Below are 14667 nucleotides of genomic sequence, written 5' to 3' on the forward strand. Positions count from 1 at the left end.
TATTATTTTTAAGTGTGTGTGTGTGTGGTGTGTGTGTAAGTAAAAAAACAGGAAAAGCAAGATATTTTACTTGTGCAGTGCAAAGCCTAATAATAGTTATATAACTTTAAGAGTGGAGAAAAAAAAAGAGAAATTTATTTCATAATAGAGACTTTGAATTTTAAGAACTTTCTTACAAATCTTGTATTAAGTTATTGCTGTGCCTTTGATTAGTCCCTACTTCCTCCCCATCACCAGTAGCGCCCATGTCAAATATCACTTACCAGAAAAAAAAATATTTTGTGATTCTGGCTTGAGTTCTTTTGAATTCCCAAGTGCCTAGACAAAAGGCATATTCTACAAATTACAAAATTCCACGTACAACTTCATTATATTCTGAGGCTCATTTGCTAAAAAGAACTTTTAACTTGGGAGTTCAGAAACAACTCTTTTACCATATTCAACAAATGTTAAATCTTGCTTCTGATTTATGAAATGTAAGACAAAAAAATAATGGTCTTTGAATCTCAGTTTCTTCATCTGTAAAATGCAGTTAACACCTATATTCCACAGATTCTCATAAGCAAAGAATTTTGCAAATTTTAAAATAGTATAAAGATGGATAATTATTATTATCCAACAAATTCTAAACTATAATACTAGAATATAAGTTCTTTAAAAGGCAGGATTTATGCATATTCTACAATGCTGACACTGTGCTAAACACTAGGTACAAATGTCAAAAAGGAAATAATTCCTATTTACAAGCTTATGTTAAAAACTTTACTAGTCCATTAGTTGGTGGTAGAGAAAAGAATGCAACTTTATGCTAAGAAAAAAATTATGTACTTAATACTTGCCCAGTAAAGGCTTCAAAGATGAAAATTCTAGTTCTCAGAATTAAAAAACCTTAAAAATAACAAAGATGAGCCCAAAAGCTCAATGCTAATATAAAAATTCTACCATATCTATGATGTTGATTATTTTAAAGTGTTTCACTCAGTACAGCAAACATGGCCTTAATCTGACACTCTATTCCAATAAGATAAAAACCACTGTTCCTAATGAAGAACTTCCTCTATCAGTGCAGATTGGCATTTTTTTAGAAACTTAAAAAGAGTCTGATAGAGTTGCCAGGAGCACTTAAAACAAAAGTGACTTCAGAGATAAGAAATAAAGCCTAGTTTTCCTAACTCTGTAATCAGTTTTCTAAATATTGTACCAGGCTGTCCCTTTTTATCATTCTTATGTGTCTTATGCATAACATAAAAATCATAAGATGATACTTTTCAAAAAACAGCAAAGATCATTTTGCTCACTAAGCCTGTCCACACAATACATAAAAACAAGTGTATGCTTTCCAAAGGCATTCAATTATCAAGCATAGTATCCTAGTGGAAGAAAGATTCCCTATAGGAATCCAGTTTGTAAATGATAATGCTGATTGCATCAAACCTATATGTTACAAGGTTTCTTCTATGAAATTTATGACCACTCAAAGACAGGTCTGCCCTAACAATCTGTATATAAAAAATTAAATGGATGATGATACTGCCTGTTGCTTAGACAAAGCTCTATAGCTTGACAGTCCACTGAAATGGATATCTTGGTCATTATCTAAATATGGACAAATAATGGAATGATAAAAAGTACAAAAAAGCATTTAAGAAACCATACTTAATAAATTCCAAACTGCTTCATGACACAAAAACCCAGTTTTTAAATGATCTATATACTCCCAAGGATGCTATTTGACTGCTAATCATGGAACAAAATCTCCAAAGGGTAATGGAGAGACTATATTGCCAGTGATTACCTGTGCACAAGAAGAAGTATAAAAGATATTACCCAGAAAATGTACAATTAGCAAAGGAGATAGGCTCATCATGTAGTAAAAACAAAGGTTGATGTTCAATGTATACAACTTCAAAGCTGTACTGACCTCCAGGAAAGGCTTCACAAGACCCACTGAAAGTAAATATTTTGTTAAATGATATAAAACTTCCCTGTTCTCTTCATACTTTTGTTTTCAACAGAATAACAATTCATTTATATAGCACCTGACTTTAACCCAAATCCCTGCCATCAAGGAAAGCAACCAGTATCTTTATTTCTATTTATATAGATAAGGAAATCTCAGCACAGAGAGGTTGTGATTTCTTCAGCAAATATTAGAAATGGGTCTTCAGACTGAGCATAGTACATTTTCCAGCAATAATACGTTGTTTCTTATGGAAAGGAGAAATAATAGTCCTGGATGAGATTACTACTTTAGAAACTGAGGCAGGAAAAGGTTAAATGACTTATCCAGGATCAAACAATTAGCTTGAAACCAAATCTGAATTCGTCTTCCTGACTCTAGGTTCAATGATTTAACAATTGATCTACTTAACTACTTCAAAATATAATAAACTACACCCAAACAAATGAAAACATAACAATTACAATATTAACATACAAATGTTTCCATACCTACCAATTTACCAAATAAAAAAATAATACAATTAATTGGGCTGACATCTAATACAAACAATTTATACAGGAAGAGATGATAGTAATTAATACTGATAATAAAATATCCTAGACCTATCATTTTAAAGCTAAATTGCTTTAACACCAGGCAAGACTTTATTTTTATGTTTCAATGAACACAGAATATTAAGATTTTTCCTCTGATGCTTATTTAAAAGAGGCAAAAAATTTTGAATCTACTAAAATACCCTATTGATTAAAAACTGCACTATTAACAAAAGGAACCAGGTTGGCAACTGACAGGTTAAGTCATTTAACCCTTAAATGATTTAGTTATTATAACTAGAAAATGGGTTTTTATAAATTCCAGCTGACTTTACAAGATTATTGTGATGAATCTTTTTCCCCAGTGGCGTGTGGGCTCCTTGAGGGAACGGGTCACTTATTTTTGCCTTTATATCCTTCAATCCTGGTAAAGTGTCTATAGGATTGTGGGAACTTGGTATATGACTACTAATTGATATTTTTTTAAAAAGCTAATTTATAATCCAGAACCTCATGGATATTTTTTTAAAGGACAAAATAACTTGTAATATAAATATCAAGTAGATTAGCATTTTTAGATCTTGAAGAAAGTTTAGAGATTATCTAATACAATTAATTCACTTTGCTGATGAATAAAAAGACCAAAATGGACAATGAATACTGAATCTGGGAAATTTACCAATTCTGGCAGAGTCCAAATTAGAGAAAAACTACACCAGCAAATCTTATCTCCAGCATTTATCTCTTGTGAAAGCATTTAAATTTTTCTTTCTAGTAAATAGTATGACATGTGTCATTTATCACATTTGTGAATACTACACTGGAAAACACTCTGAGAACCATCAGAGAATATCCAACTGTGGTAAGGCACCCTTCACCTGCTATGCAAATTAACAGCAAGGCATTTTATTCCCATCTTATTAATACATTACCAAAAGAAATTGTGATTACAAACCACCATTGGTCTAAATGTGTCAATTTCCAAAGATAACAAATGTCATTTGAGTCCTAGATAGCTTAAAATTCTTAATTATTTTTTTTAACATGGCAGCTGCCGTTATAAAAGAAAAAAAAAAAAAAACTGTCAATAGGTCCCACCTATTATATTTAGTACTAAATATAACTTTCTTCATCCTAAACAGCCATGATTTTGAGGGGTAGGGGGATTTGGACAGAATTAAGATCCTTACCACTTCTAAGCATTTGTGTTCTATGTTATTTCACACACTAGACTTCTAGCAAACAACTAAAATTAATATACAAATAGTTCTTTAAAATGAAAAACAGAGAAATTTTTCTCTAAAATATGTAATACAGCATGCAATACAAATGAGTAATATTATTATGTATCAGTACGTACTCACATGCATATATATTTGTAGTATAAACAGTTGAATGTCCCTCAAAAATAGCATAGCCAATCAATCATGCCCATGGTACATATATAAATGAATTCCAACAACTTCAATAGGACTTTGAACACTATCTAACAATTTTTAAGTATATACCTCTACTTGAAGAAAGATGAATTCTTAGCGGTTTTGAAATTCACCTAAGTGATTTATTTACACACAACAGATTGCTCATAAGTTTGCTGAACAGAATCAAAATAATTCAAAGATTAAAATTAATTGCAATAATTTGAATAGATTTTTTGATGCAACTTCAAATGGCATTTCATATTTCTACTGAAATTTCTCCTTTTGAAAATTTCTCTGTATCCTTCTAGGCAAGTAAAAAAGTAATTATTCAATTATAAGGAAAAAGTTTTTGCATTTTAAATATTTTGACAACCAGCAGACCTTCAGAATGAATCTGTCATCTCCATTCATTCTATCACATATCTTCAAATTTCCTTATCCATTAGCAACTTGCTTCATTACTGCCTCCTGTCCATGTTTCCCTTTCCTCAAAAAGCTTTTAACTGATCCTTTCATTCAAATTAACTAAAGTCCTTTATCTCTTCTGCTCTCTGTGGCTAAACTCCTTGAATAGGCCCAGTAAACAGGTCCTCTTATTTCACTTTGTTAATCCCTGACAATGTGCCTTTTGATCATATCATTCCACTAAAATGGATTGATTTCTTCAAAGTAATCAATGATTTCCTAATTATCAAATCCAATGGCACTTCTTTGCACTTTTCTACAGCCTTAAACTCTGTTGTTCATCCTCTCCTACTTGATAATCTCTTCTGTCAAAATTTTCAGATGAGGAATTTTTCCTGGTTCTTCATCTATTTATCTAAATCCCCTCTTTCTTGGCTGTATCTAGAACCTATCCTCTAAATAATAGATGTCCCTCAAGGTTCTGTCCTTGGTCCTTATCTCTTCTCCCTCTATACTATTTCACTTGCTCTCATTAGGGCCCATAGATTTAATTTACCATCTGGTTAATAATTCTCAAATACATCTATCCTGTCATGTCATAATCCTCTCTCTTGACCTCCAATCTCACATCTTTCAGATATTCCAAACTGGATATCCAAAAGATATCTTATAGTCAGGTTTGTCCCAAATTCATCATCTTTCACCCTAAACTCTCCCTTTCTCCTCTCCTCTCCATTACTGTTGTGGGCAATATCATCTTTCCAGTTCCTTGGCCTTACAACCTAAGAGTTGTCTCCAACTCCTCAGTATCTCTCACATGCACACTATATCACATCTCTTGCCAAGGCCTGTCAATTTCACCTTTGAAATCTCTCAAATATGACCTCTTCTCTCCTCTGACACTTGCCCCTATCACTTCACACTACTGCAGTAGCTTGTTGGTAGGTCTAAGACTCAAATCTCTCCCCTTCTCAACCCATCCTCCAATGGGCGGTTGATTTTACTAAAGTGAAAGTTCATCCATGTTGACCTTCTATCAATAAACTTCACTGGCTATCTATCACCTCCCAGATCAAATAAGAAATTGTTTTAATATTCAAAACACTTCATAAGCTACCTTCCCCAGCTGTCCCTCAGGTCTAGAATGATCTCCCTCTATAGGGAGATATGGCATACTTATTGGTTTTTCTGACTTCCTTCAAGTCCCAATTAAAATCCAATCTTTCATAGGAAGCCTTGGGTTTCTCAATCCTCTTAATTCTTCTCTTTTTAAATCATTTTATATTTTTTCCTTTTTAATACATATTTATTTGCTTATTTGTCTTCTCCATTAGATTGTGAGCTCCCTGAACATAGTCAGAGACTGTCTTTTGCCTCTTTCGTATTCCCAACATTTAACATACTACCTGATACACAATAGGCACCAAAATATTTACTGATTCACAGTCTCACACTATTAGGCATTTAAGAGGAAAGAACTTAAAAAAATGAACAAATTTCTTGAAAAACTACATCAGTTTACTATCAGTAGTAAGAAACAGTATCTATCTATAAGTTAGATTTTTTTCCCCAAGTTGTCAATATGTGTGTGTGTGTGTATGTGTGTGTATCTGTGCTTGTAGAAAACAGATAGCAACTTCCAAAAGGTTTAGAAGAGCTCAAAAGACACTTAGAGGATAACTAATCTAACCCCAACATTTTACAGACGAGGAAACTGAGGCAGGGAGTGATTAAATGACTTGTCTAAAATCACACATGAAATATAACTATCAGAGACTTCTGTCTCTGAATAAAAATCCAAATCAAGGGCAATCATCAAAAGGGTTAACACTTTTATCTCCACTCTTAATACCATACACACCCTTTTACCACTAATCTTTCTCTCAAAATGCCCCTCTTATTAAAAGCCTAGGATAAAATATTTTAGCTCAATCCCTGCAAACTACTTAAATAATTTTGACATATAAAATCCCATTTAATGGAATAAAGTATAAATGTATTTGGTTTTAAAGTAATGACTTTATTAATAAATATACATCCATATGATGATGTAGATACAAATCATGAACACTACTCCATTCCTATACACATAATTGCACACGAGTAGCTCAAGTTCATGGACATAAAAACATACACAGTATCTATCAGACTTTTTACAGCAGAGGACAGTGTGCTGATATTAGTTAACTGGTAATTATTTCATCCATATCATCTGTGGGAAAACTAAATAATAAAAAATTAAAGAATCAAAATGGTCTGATTACAAAACAAAATTCCAATGATTTTACTTTATCATTTAATTCTCAAAAATTAAATCGATATCTGTGATCATAGCCATATATATATCTACTTGAAAAAAAAACCTGATACATACTAACATTTATAAACATACAGTTAAGCTATATTAAAAATATAGATACTATGATAATATAAGAAAAAACTTGTCCAGAAATGAAAATTCTTACGTGTTCTGAATTATTCAATTTTACTGAAAAAGCATGATAAAATTTTATTATACATCTATTAGTAATGAAGTTGAAGTTACTACTATAAGCACCTGAATCGTCCGTCTTTAAAGCTTTTTATTATGTAAAAGTAAAGTATGTTTTTAAAACATATCTTAAAAGTTATTCTTACAATGGACATATAATTCATCAACTGGGTCCAGGGCTTGTTTTTGTTTTAAAGAAACTCAAAGATCCTCAGATCCTGTTTTAGAATGATTATGCATATAATTGCTGCTATTCGTCCAAATCAATTTGGTTTGGATAGGTAAATTACTTTGATAAATATTTACCTTTAAAAGTAAGGATAACGTAAAGAAAAGTCTTTTTTATGGTCAATCTGAAACCTGATTTTAAAATAGAAACCAATATATTAAATATCAGCTTTGTCAATATCCTATTCATTTTTTCCCCGCCAAAACATGGTATTTTTAAAATATCCAGTGCAAGACTTGAGATTTCATCTGATCCCAAAGATTAGTTAAGCAAAATTCATTTTGATGGCAAAATCAGGGTAATTAACATATGTATTAGCCCCTTATTTAAGATACTAAAGCATTCATTTATTCATAAATAAGGCATAAAAATATGTTGAAAAAGAAAAACATTAAAGCAAAATTATTTGTACTTTAGATCATATTCTGACCAACAGTGTTAATACAGAACAGTGAATCCTATTTTATGAAAAGCAGAGTTACAATAATATAAAATGAGCAATTCATGTTTCAAAAAACAATCATATTATGGGGGAAAAGGCCTTTTCTCACTGACCATTTCAAAATATAGGCAGTTTTTAACATGCTATTTCAGTGTTTATCATGACAAAAGACAGTGTTACAAAAAAAAAAAAAAAAAAAAAACAACCCACAACATACTTCATAGAATATATAGAAGCAAAATTTAAGACTTCATTCTCTTAGACTTCTTTTTCTTCAGCATGACACCAATAAATTGTTCAAGAGAAACTGGAATCAGATGTTCAGCAGTGCACAAATCCAATTCTCTAGGCAGCTTTTCATATGAACTGCAAAAATAGGGTTCTATTTGGTATTATCCATAATTGTTGTCACTGCCCACTTTTTTTCCTGATATCATTAATAAACACCATAATGTATATATCTTCTTTAGCTGATTTCACTCTTTCAATATACTGGAATACAAAGTCCATTATACTAATATAACAGTAATACATCTGTATTGCCTTCTGACACACAGCACAGCATCACTGAGTAGATGCATATAAGGAAGAAACAAAATCAAGGATAAAAAGAAACTGACAGGAAAGAAGCGAATTTTACTTTAAAACATAAAAGCAACATGCAACCAAATCTTTGCCCGTAGAATGTATCATTCCCACAATTAGGTCATTCAATTAAATGTTTTCCAAACTAGTTCAAAAATTTCAAAACACTACATTATCAAGTGAAACAGCTAAATGACAATTACATTGTGAGTGTTAACAACAATAAAAGCATTTGTGTGTCAGAAGTTACACTGTTCTGAGTAAATAAAGAGTTTTATATTTAAATTTGTTAAGAAATAGAACATAGGACCAGATTGAAAAGCCTTGACCTGAAGAAAGTCTGGTTTAGTAGCCATTAGCTGCCATTAGGTTACAAATCAATATGTAGCCATCCAAAATTTGTTCTATATGGTCTGTGCAATGCTAAGATTGTTGAGGTTCAATGTCTTAGTTGCCAGTGCACAAATAGTCCCCACATATAAGTCAACACCTCTTACTGTAAAGCACAGCATAAAGTCCAGCTCATTATGTGTCAGGCATCACTGGAACACCTGAAGGCTTGCTGCTTTTTTCCTAATAAGAAAGGTATGAAATATGATATCCATTTCTTATGTCATCATAACTGCAATCAGATTCTGTATTAAATAATAGCAAGCCCGGAAACAATCTAAAGTATTTCAAAAGCTTTCTGGAACTTCAAATCTATAACCATCAAAAAGTCTCACAGGCATTTAAAATTACATGTTCATTCTAAGTGTAAACTAAATTTTTGTGGAAATTTTCTTTCAAACTCAAAGTTTGATATATTTAACTCATCCTAGAGCTATTCGGAATAAAGTAAATATATATAAAAGTCACAGATGTTATTTTCAAAATTGAAGAACAGAGATTATTTTCCTCTCCATATAAACAAATATATATATATATACACATGCATACACACACACACACACACACACACACACACACACACACACACACACACTCTTACATACAGATAGATAAAACTTTTCCATATGTAGTTTTGCTTTTAAAACAAATAACTAAAAATGAAACATTTCTTTTGGATGATGAAATGATCTCAATGGAGTCAGGAAAGATATTTCTAGTTTAAACAGCCAACATATTTTCCCACATTTCATGCATAGATGCAATTCCTATACATTTCTTAACATTTGAGTTTGTACAGTACAATTAAAAAATGCACTGTTTATTCTAGTTTCTATTATGAATCATCAAAACACAAGTCCTTTGGTAGATATAACTTAATTATAGTATAAATGCTAGTTTTAGGATAAACTATTCTCAAAAAATCTAGAAAAAATTATTCCGAAAATTTTTGAAACACTAATAGAAAACAAATTCAAAGTATAAACATACTAATTCTTTAAAATCCACTAACAATTGCCATCTATGCACACAAAAGGCAAAATGCAGAGGCTGTAGTTATATGCAGACTTTTAAGAATACTTTATACATAGCATTAAATATTCTATTCTTAGAATGAATCATATCATGTTAAAAACTTACTATTAAATTATTTAATAAAATAATTTTGTTTTAATATTAATTATTTGTAGTGTTTGGTATACATGCTCATAGGCAATTTAACAACACACAGCAGATTCCAAGATTAAGATTAAGAGTTCTGCTGAATGACCTGCCATCACTGAAAGGCAAATATTAAAAAAACATTTTGGAACATCAGTTAAATTAGCTAATGCTACAGTCCAATAAATAAGAAATGCTTGAACTAAACATCCTTTAAAAAAAAAGTTTTCCAAATTTCTCAATATCTACAAACATCTAAAGGCCTATGTAACTGCAAGAGTAGACAAATCTGTATAATTCCAACTTTCATAAAAACAAATGTTACAAAACTCAAATTTGGTATCTTAAATGGCATTAAATCATTGAAGTTAAATCATTAAATCACTTTAGCAATTAAAAATTCCTCTAGTTGGGATCTTTTATTAAATTGCAGGTTTATTTCATGAGTTAATAAGCATAAGTTTCCTGCTTATTTCAACTCCTTAGTGCATAACTATCCATTTAAAATAGTTCAACAGTAGGAGTGAAATATGAGACATAGGTATCACTCTCTAAGGAAAAAAAAAGAAATGATTCAGTTAAGAGTACTCTTAATCCTATGTACAAACACTAAAACATACTCATACCCTTTCAGCATCTATCTAGTCACATCTGTCAACATGTGGCAGTCTTCTCCCCAAAACATAAAACCAACAAATTTGGGAATACCAAGTCATAAATCACATATGTTATAACCAAACCAACATGAGACTTTGGTACCCTTTGAGTCCTCATTAAAACCATGATCTCACTTTTCTGCCTCTTTACTCATTGGGCTGTTTGACCTTGCTGCTCGTTTCCCCAACTCCATGAATTCCTCTGCTATGTACCATTGGATAAGGAAAAGCAGCACTGCCACAACTATAACCTAGATTTGCAAGTCGTGATAGAGCTTTAATGCTACCTGGAGGTCTCCCTGGGCTGACTTTGTATCCTGCAGCTTTAGTTGTACCCAAAGGTCTGCCTGGACTTGTCTTAAATCCAGCTGCTTTGGTGGTTCCAAGGGGTCGTCCGGTACTGGTTCTGTATCCTGCTGATTTGGTGGTCCCCGAAGGTCTCCCACGCTTACCAGATCGATTGAGGTTTTTCTTTTTCTTGAGTTCATCTTTTGTCTCTATGTTTCTGCCACTTGTGGCCTGCAAGTGTGTTTCATTTAGCGGGTCTTGCCTCTGGCAAGCAATTGGTTTGTGGCTGACTGTGTGGCTGTATTTGCTTTGCTGAGAGGAATATAAGTCAAATTGATCAGCAGCTCTCATATTGTCTTCATTGAGGCAGGACGCCTTACCAGGCCCACAGAAAGCAGTATTACCACTGGCAACAGGATGCATCATTTTCTACCCAAAATAAAAGGATATAAATAGGTATAAATATACATAAACATACATTTATGTGACAGTATTCAATAACAAAACAGTTTCTGTTATAACTATTATTTAGGCCACCAGAGAGAATCCAGAACACTTTAGTACACATACACACACACAAAATCAAAGAAGTAATAATAACATGATGAGTTAGGTAATACTCCATCCAAGATAATATAACAGTATATGATTTCTCATGACAATCCTTCTACTTAATTAAAACAAAAAAGATGGGTAAGAAAAACACCTAATAATCTTGTACATTGGTCCTTTGCTTTTTAATTAAGAACACAGAAATTTCAATAATGAAAGTTCTGTTAAGTTAAAAGCAGAATCATGCTGACATTTCCATATTATCTCCTTTTTCTCTTTTATTATAATTTTCACAAGTACTTTTCTTATTTGTTCCTAACAGACCACAGTTCCTGAATAATAGAAGCTTCTTCATCATTATGATTTATTATTTATACAGAGCTGTAAATGTTCATGGCACCATACAATAGATGGAATGTGCCAAACAAAGGACACATTTCCTTGACCCAAGAAACTCAGTCTCATCTAAAAGTAAACATCTATCCAATTAGGATACAATTTTAAAAAAAGAATAAGGCTTCCATTCCACAATATAAACAGCTGAGATGTGCAATATACATGGCTGAGGTAATGTTAACAATGTGCCTTCTTTAAGGGTATGGCTGAATTCCCGATGCTGAACTTGACAAAATGGTTGAATGCACAAGAGTGCTTACTCATATCCATAAATATTTCAATATCTTTCCTCATAAAGGCATTCTGACTTACTAATAAATACAGGTCTGAATTTTGTCTTAAGGGTACCATTACCATTCCTCCTCAACCCATCCCCAATGTTTTATCTTCTGAAAAACTGAAGTGTGTTTAAAAAAAAAAAAAGCAGAGCTCCAACTGGTAAGAACAGTTAGATAAATAGGAAATAAGGATTTAGGAACTAAATCAACATGTTGCATTGAGTTTTCATTAGGTCTAAATCAAAAAGTCAAAACATAAGCAAGGATAAACCCTCAAGATCTTATAAATAAATACTATTATCTATTTGATTGTATTGCTACAATATAGCAATAATAATAATAATGAATAAACATATGCCAAAACCAAAATCAACTGCAAAAGGCAAAGGCAAAAGGAACTGAGATTAGTCAAAATAGTTATTAAGAATCATTTAATTATTTAACAAAACTGGATTATTAAATGAAATCACTGATTTTTAAAATACTAAAACATTTATTAAAACCTGAAAGGATAGGAGCAGCTAGGTGGCGGAGTGGATAGAGCACTACCCCTGAAGTCAGGAAGGACCGAGTTCAAATTTAATCTCAGACACTTAACATGTCCTACCTGTGTGACCCTGGGCAAGTCACTTAACCCTAATTGCTTTCTGATTCTGAAAGGATGACTCTTTCAGACAAAACTGCACCTGTTCATATAATCTTAATTACAAGGAAAAATGTTTGTTGGTAAGAAGTACTTGTTTATGTCTACTTTCTAAAAAGGAAGGAATAAAAATGCTATAGATTTGAGAATTTTCAATAGAAGTACAACAATTTAAAAATAAATAACACTGCTAATTCCCAAAGAGAACAAAGAGAACTAGATTGTCAACTATCCCATTTCAAATTTCTGCCAAGATGAGTTACAAAAATAATACAGACCAAAAATCTCAATTTAAAAACAGCTATCCTGTTTAAAAAAATAAAAATTAAAAAAAAATTCTGTTATCACTCCCATTCCCTAACACAGACCAAAAAAAAAAAAAAAAAAAAAAAAAAAAGGAAAATCATTTCAACCATTAATAGTTCTTCCACCTCGTTTCCATTACCAACAATGCATTAAAAATTAACCTTTGCAGACCCCATCTCCATCTCCTAATTTTCTCTTAATTCAAAATGAAGGCCTCCAGCAAGCTGAATGGACTCCCAGGGGAGAGCTTGCAGCAGATACAGAGTATCTGTAGCATGTAAAGGGCAAGCAAATATGGGTTGACAACTGGTATTGTTGGAAGGAACATCCATATCAATAGAGTTCCATATTTAAGCAAAACATAATTCCATGGATTGAAAAATTCTTGTATTAGGAAATCCCATTACATACTTGTGTGAATTGCTCATATGGTGATAAAAAGACTGCAAATGATTAGCCTTAGAATGAAAAAACTTAAAAAAAAAAACCAAAAACTAAAAGCCAGCCCTCCCTCCATGTTGACTGAGTTCTTTTTTTTTTTATTTATTTTTTATTAATTTTATAATTATAACATTTTTTGACAGTACATATGTATAGGTAATTTTTTTTTAAAAAAACAACATTATCCCTTGTACTCCCTTCTGTTTCGAAATTTTTCCTCTCCTTCCCTCCACCCCTTCCCCTAGATGGCAGGCATTCGACTGGGTTCTTTATGGAAGAACATGGAAAAGAACCACATGTCATCACATGACAACACTCTGGATAGAATACAGTTGTTGAAATCATAGATCTACTGGAGACGTTTTTATGACATCATATTTATGGTCTATTACAGAATTCAGAAAATAGTCCCAACTTACTTTTATATTCAAAGTCATAGCCTAGATTTCTGAATCATTATAACAGCCAAAAAAATAACAATTAGCCCATTAAAATAAAAGAGCTATGCTTAATTCTGGTGAATATATAAATTTTTTGGTGAAGTGAGACTTATCAGAACCTGTGATCTCATCATCAATGTAAAAAAAAAAAAAATTCTACTGTAAAAGCTTCTTCCACCAAAGCAGATCAAAGTTACAAGACTAAGAAACTTGCCCAATCATACATCTAGTAGCTGAGACATTACTTGACCCAGGATTTTCCTGGGTTTTCTCAAGGTTTTTTTAAGGCCTGCCCTGTATCTAGAAATAAACATTATTTGTTTATATTAAATTAAGTAAGAAAGAAAAATATGTCCTCTACCTGGGACAAAATTTAATAGTGGGAAAAACTATTTTTCTAAGTTGTAAGGGTATTTACCTAGAATGACCTTTTGAGATCTAGTCAGCTCATTTTACAGACGAAAAACCTGAGGTTCAAAAAATAACTAATTATCTAATTGTGTATGACCCAGGCAATTGATTCAGTATTTTGGATAAACAATAAATATTGACTCACTGATAAAAATGGTCCTGGAACTACGGAATTTGCTCGGACAATTACTATTTAAAAAGTAATATGTGAGTACTTCAATCTCAAGCCTTCAACTTCATTTTGCAGCTCTTCTTTCTGAAGCTCCCTCCTGATGTGGAATTCATACATTAGAAGTTTCCTATCAGGGTTATTAAAGTATAAGCTCTGGAGCCAAACAAATTGTGTTATATGAATGATTGTTATTATATTGTTATATTAATGATTCTATTATAAGAAAAGATGTGTGATGAATATAGAGCAACATGGAAAAACTGATACAAAATGAATAAAGCAAAGTGAAAAAAATATATACACAATAATAATCACAACAACATAAAGGGAAAGAACAATGACACCAAAAAAAAAATCAAAAGTGAATATAACAAAATCTAAAAGATCAAGCAGTACTCAAATAAAGAGGTATAAGACATCCCCAGCCTACTCCTTCATGGCACTGAAAGATCCAAAGCTGTTAC

At 31.9% G+C, this 14667-nt stretch overlaps 1 protein-coding gene across 3 annotated transcripts in view; it reads right to left on the bottom strand.

The window, feature by feature from the left end:
• Positions 1-14667, bottom strand: part of LOC141556564 (UPF0461 protein C5orf24 homolog) — a 48640-nt gene that overhangs the window by 29582 nt on the left and 4391 nt on the right. Inside the window, exons 2-3 of one of the 3 annotated variants that reach the window (XM_074290898.1) lie at positions 10564-10993; positions 6322-8642 (exon numbers count right to left, since the gene is read on the bottom strand). The exons of 1 other annotated variant lie outside the window; for it this stretch is intronic. In XM_074290898.1, coding sequence (XP_074146999.1) covers positions 8602-8642; positions 10564-10990 — 468 coding nt within the window. In that variant the 5' untranslated portion in view covers positions 10991-10993 and the 3' untranslated portion in view covers positions 6322-8601. Of the gene's footprint in view, positions 1-6321; positions 8643-10563; positions 10994-14667 lie in introns of those variants that run through there. One more of the 3 variants, XM_074290895.1, reaches the window with a different exon arrangement.

This window comes from Sminthopsis crassicaudata, chromosome 2 (genome assembly GCF_048593235.1).
Source record: "Sminthopsis crassicaudata isolate SCR6 chromosome 2, ASM4859323v1, whole genome shotgun sequence".
NCBI lineage: Eukaryota > Metazoa > Chordata > Mammalia > Dasyuromorphia > Dasyuridae > Sminthopsis > Sminthopsis crassicaudata.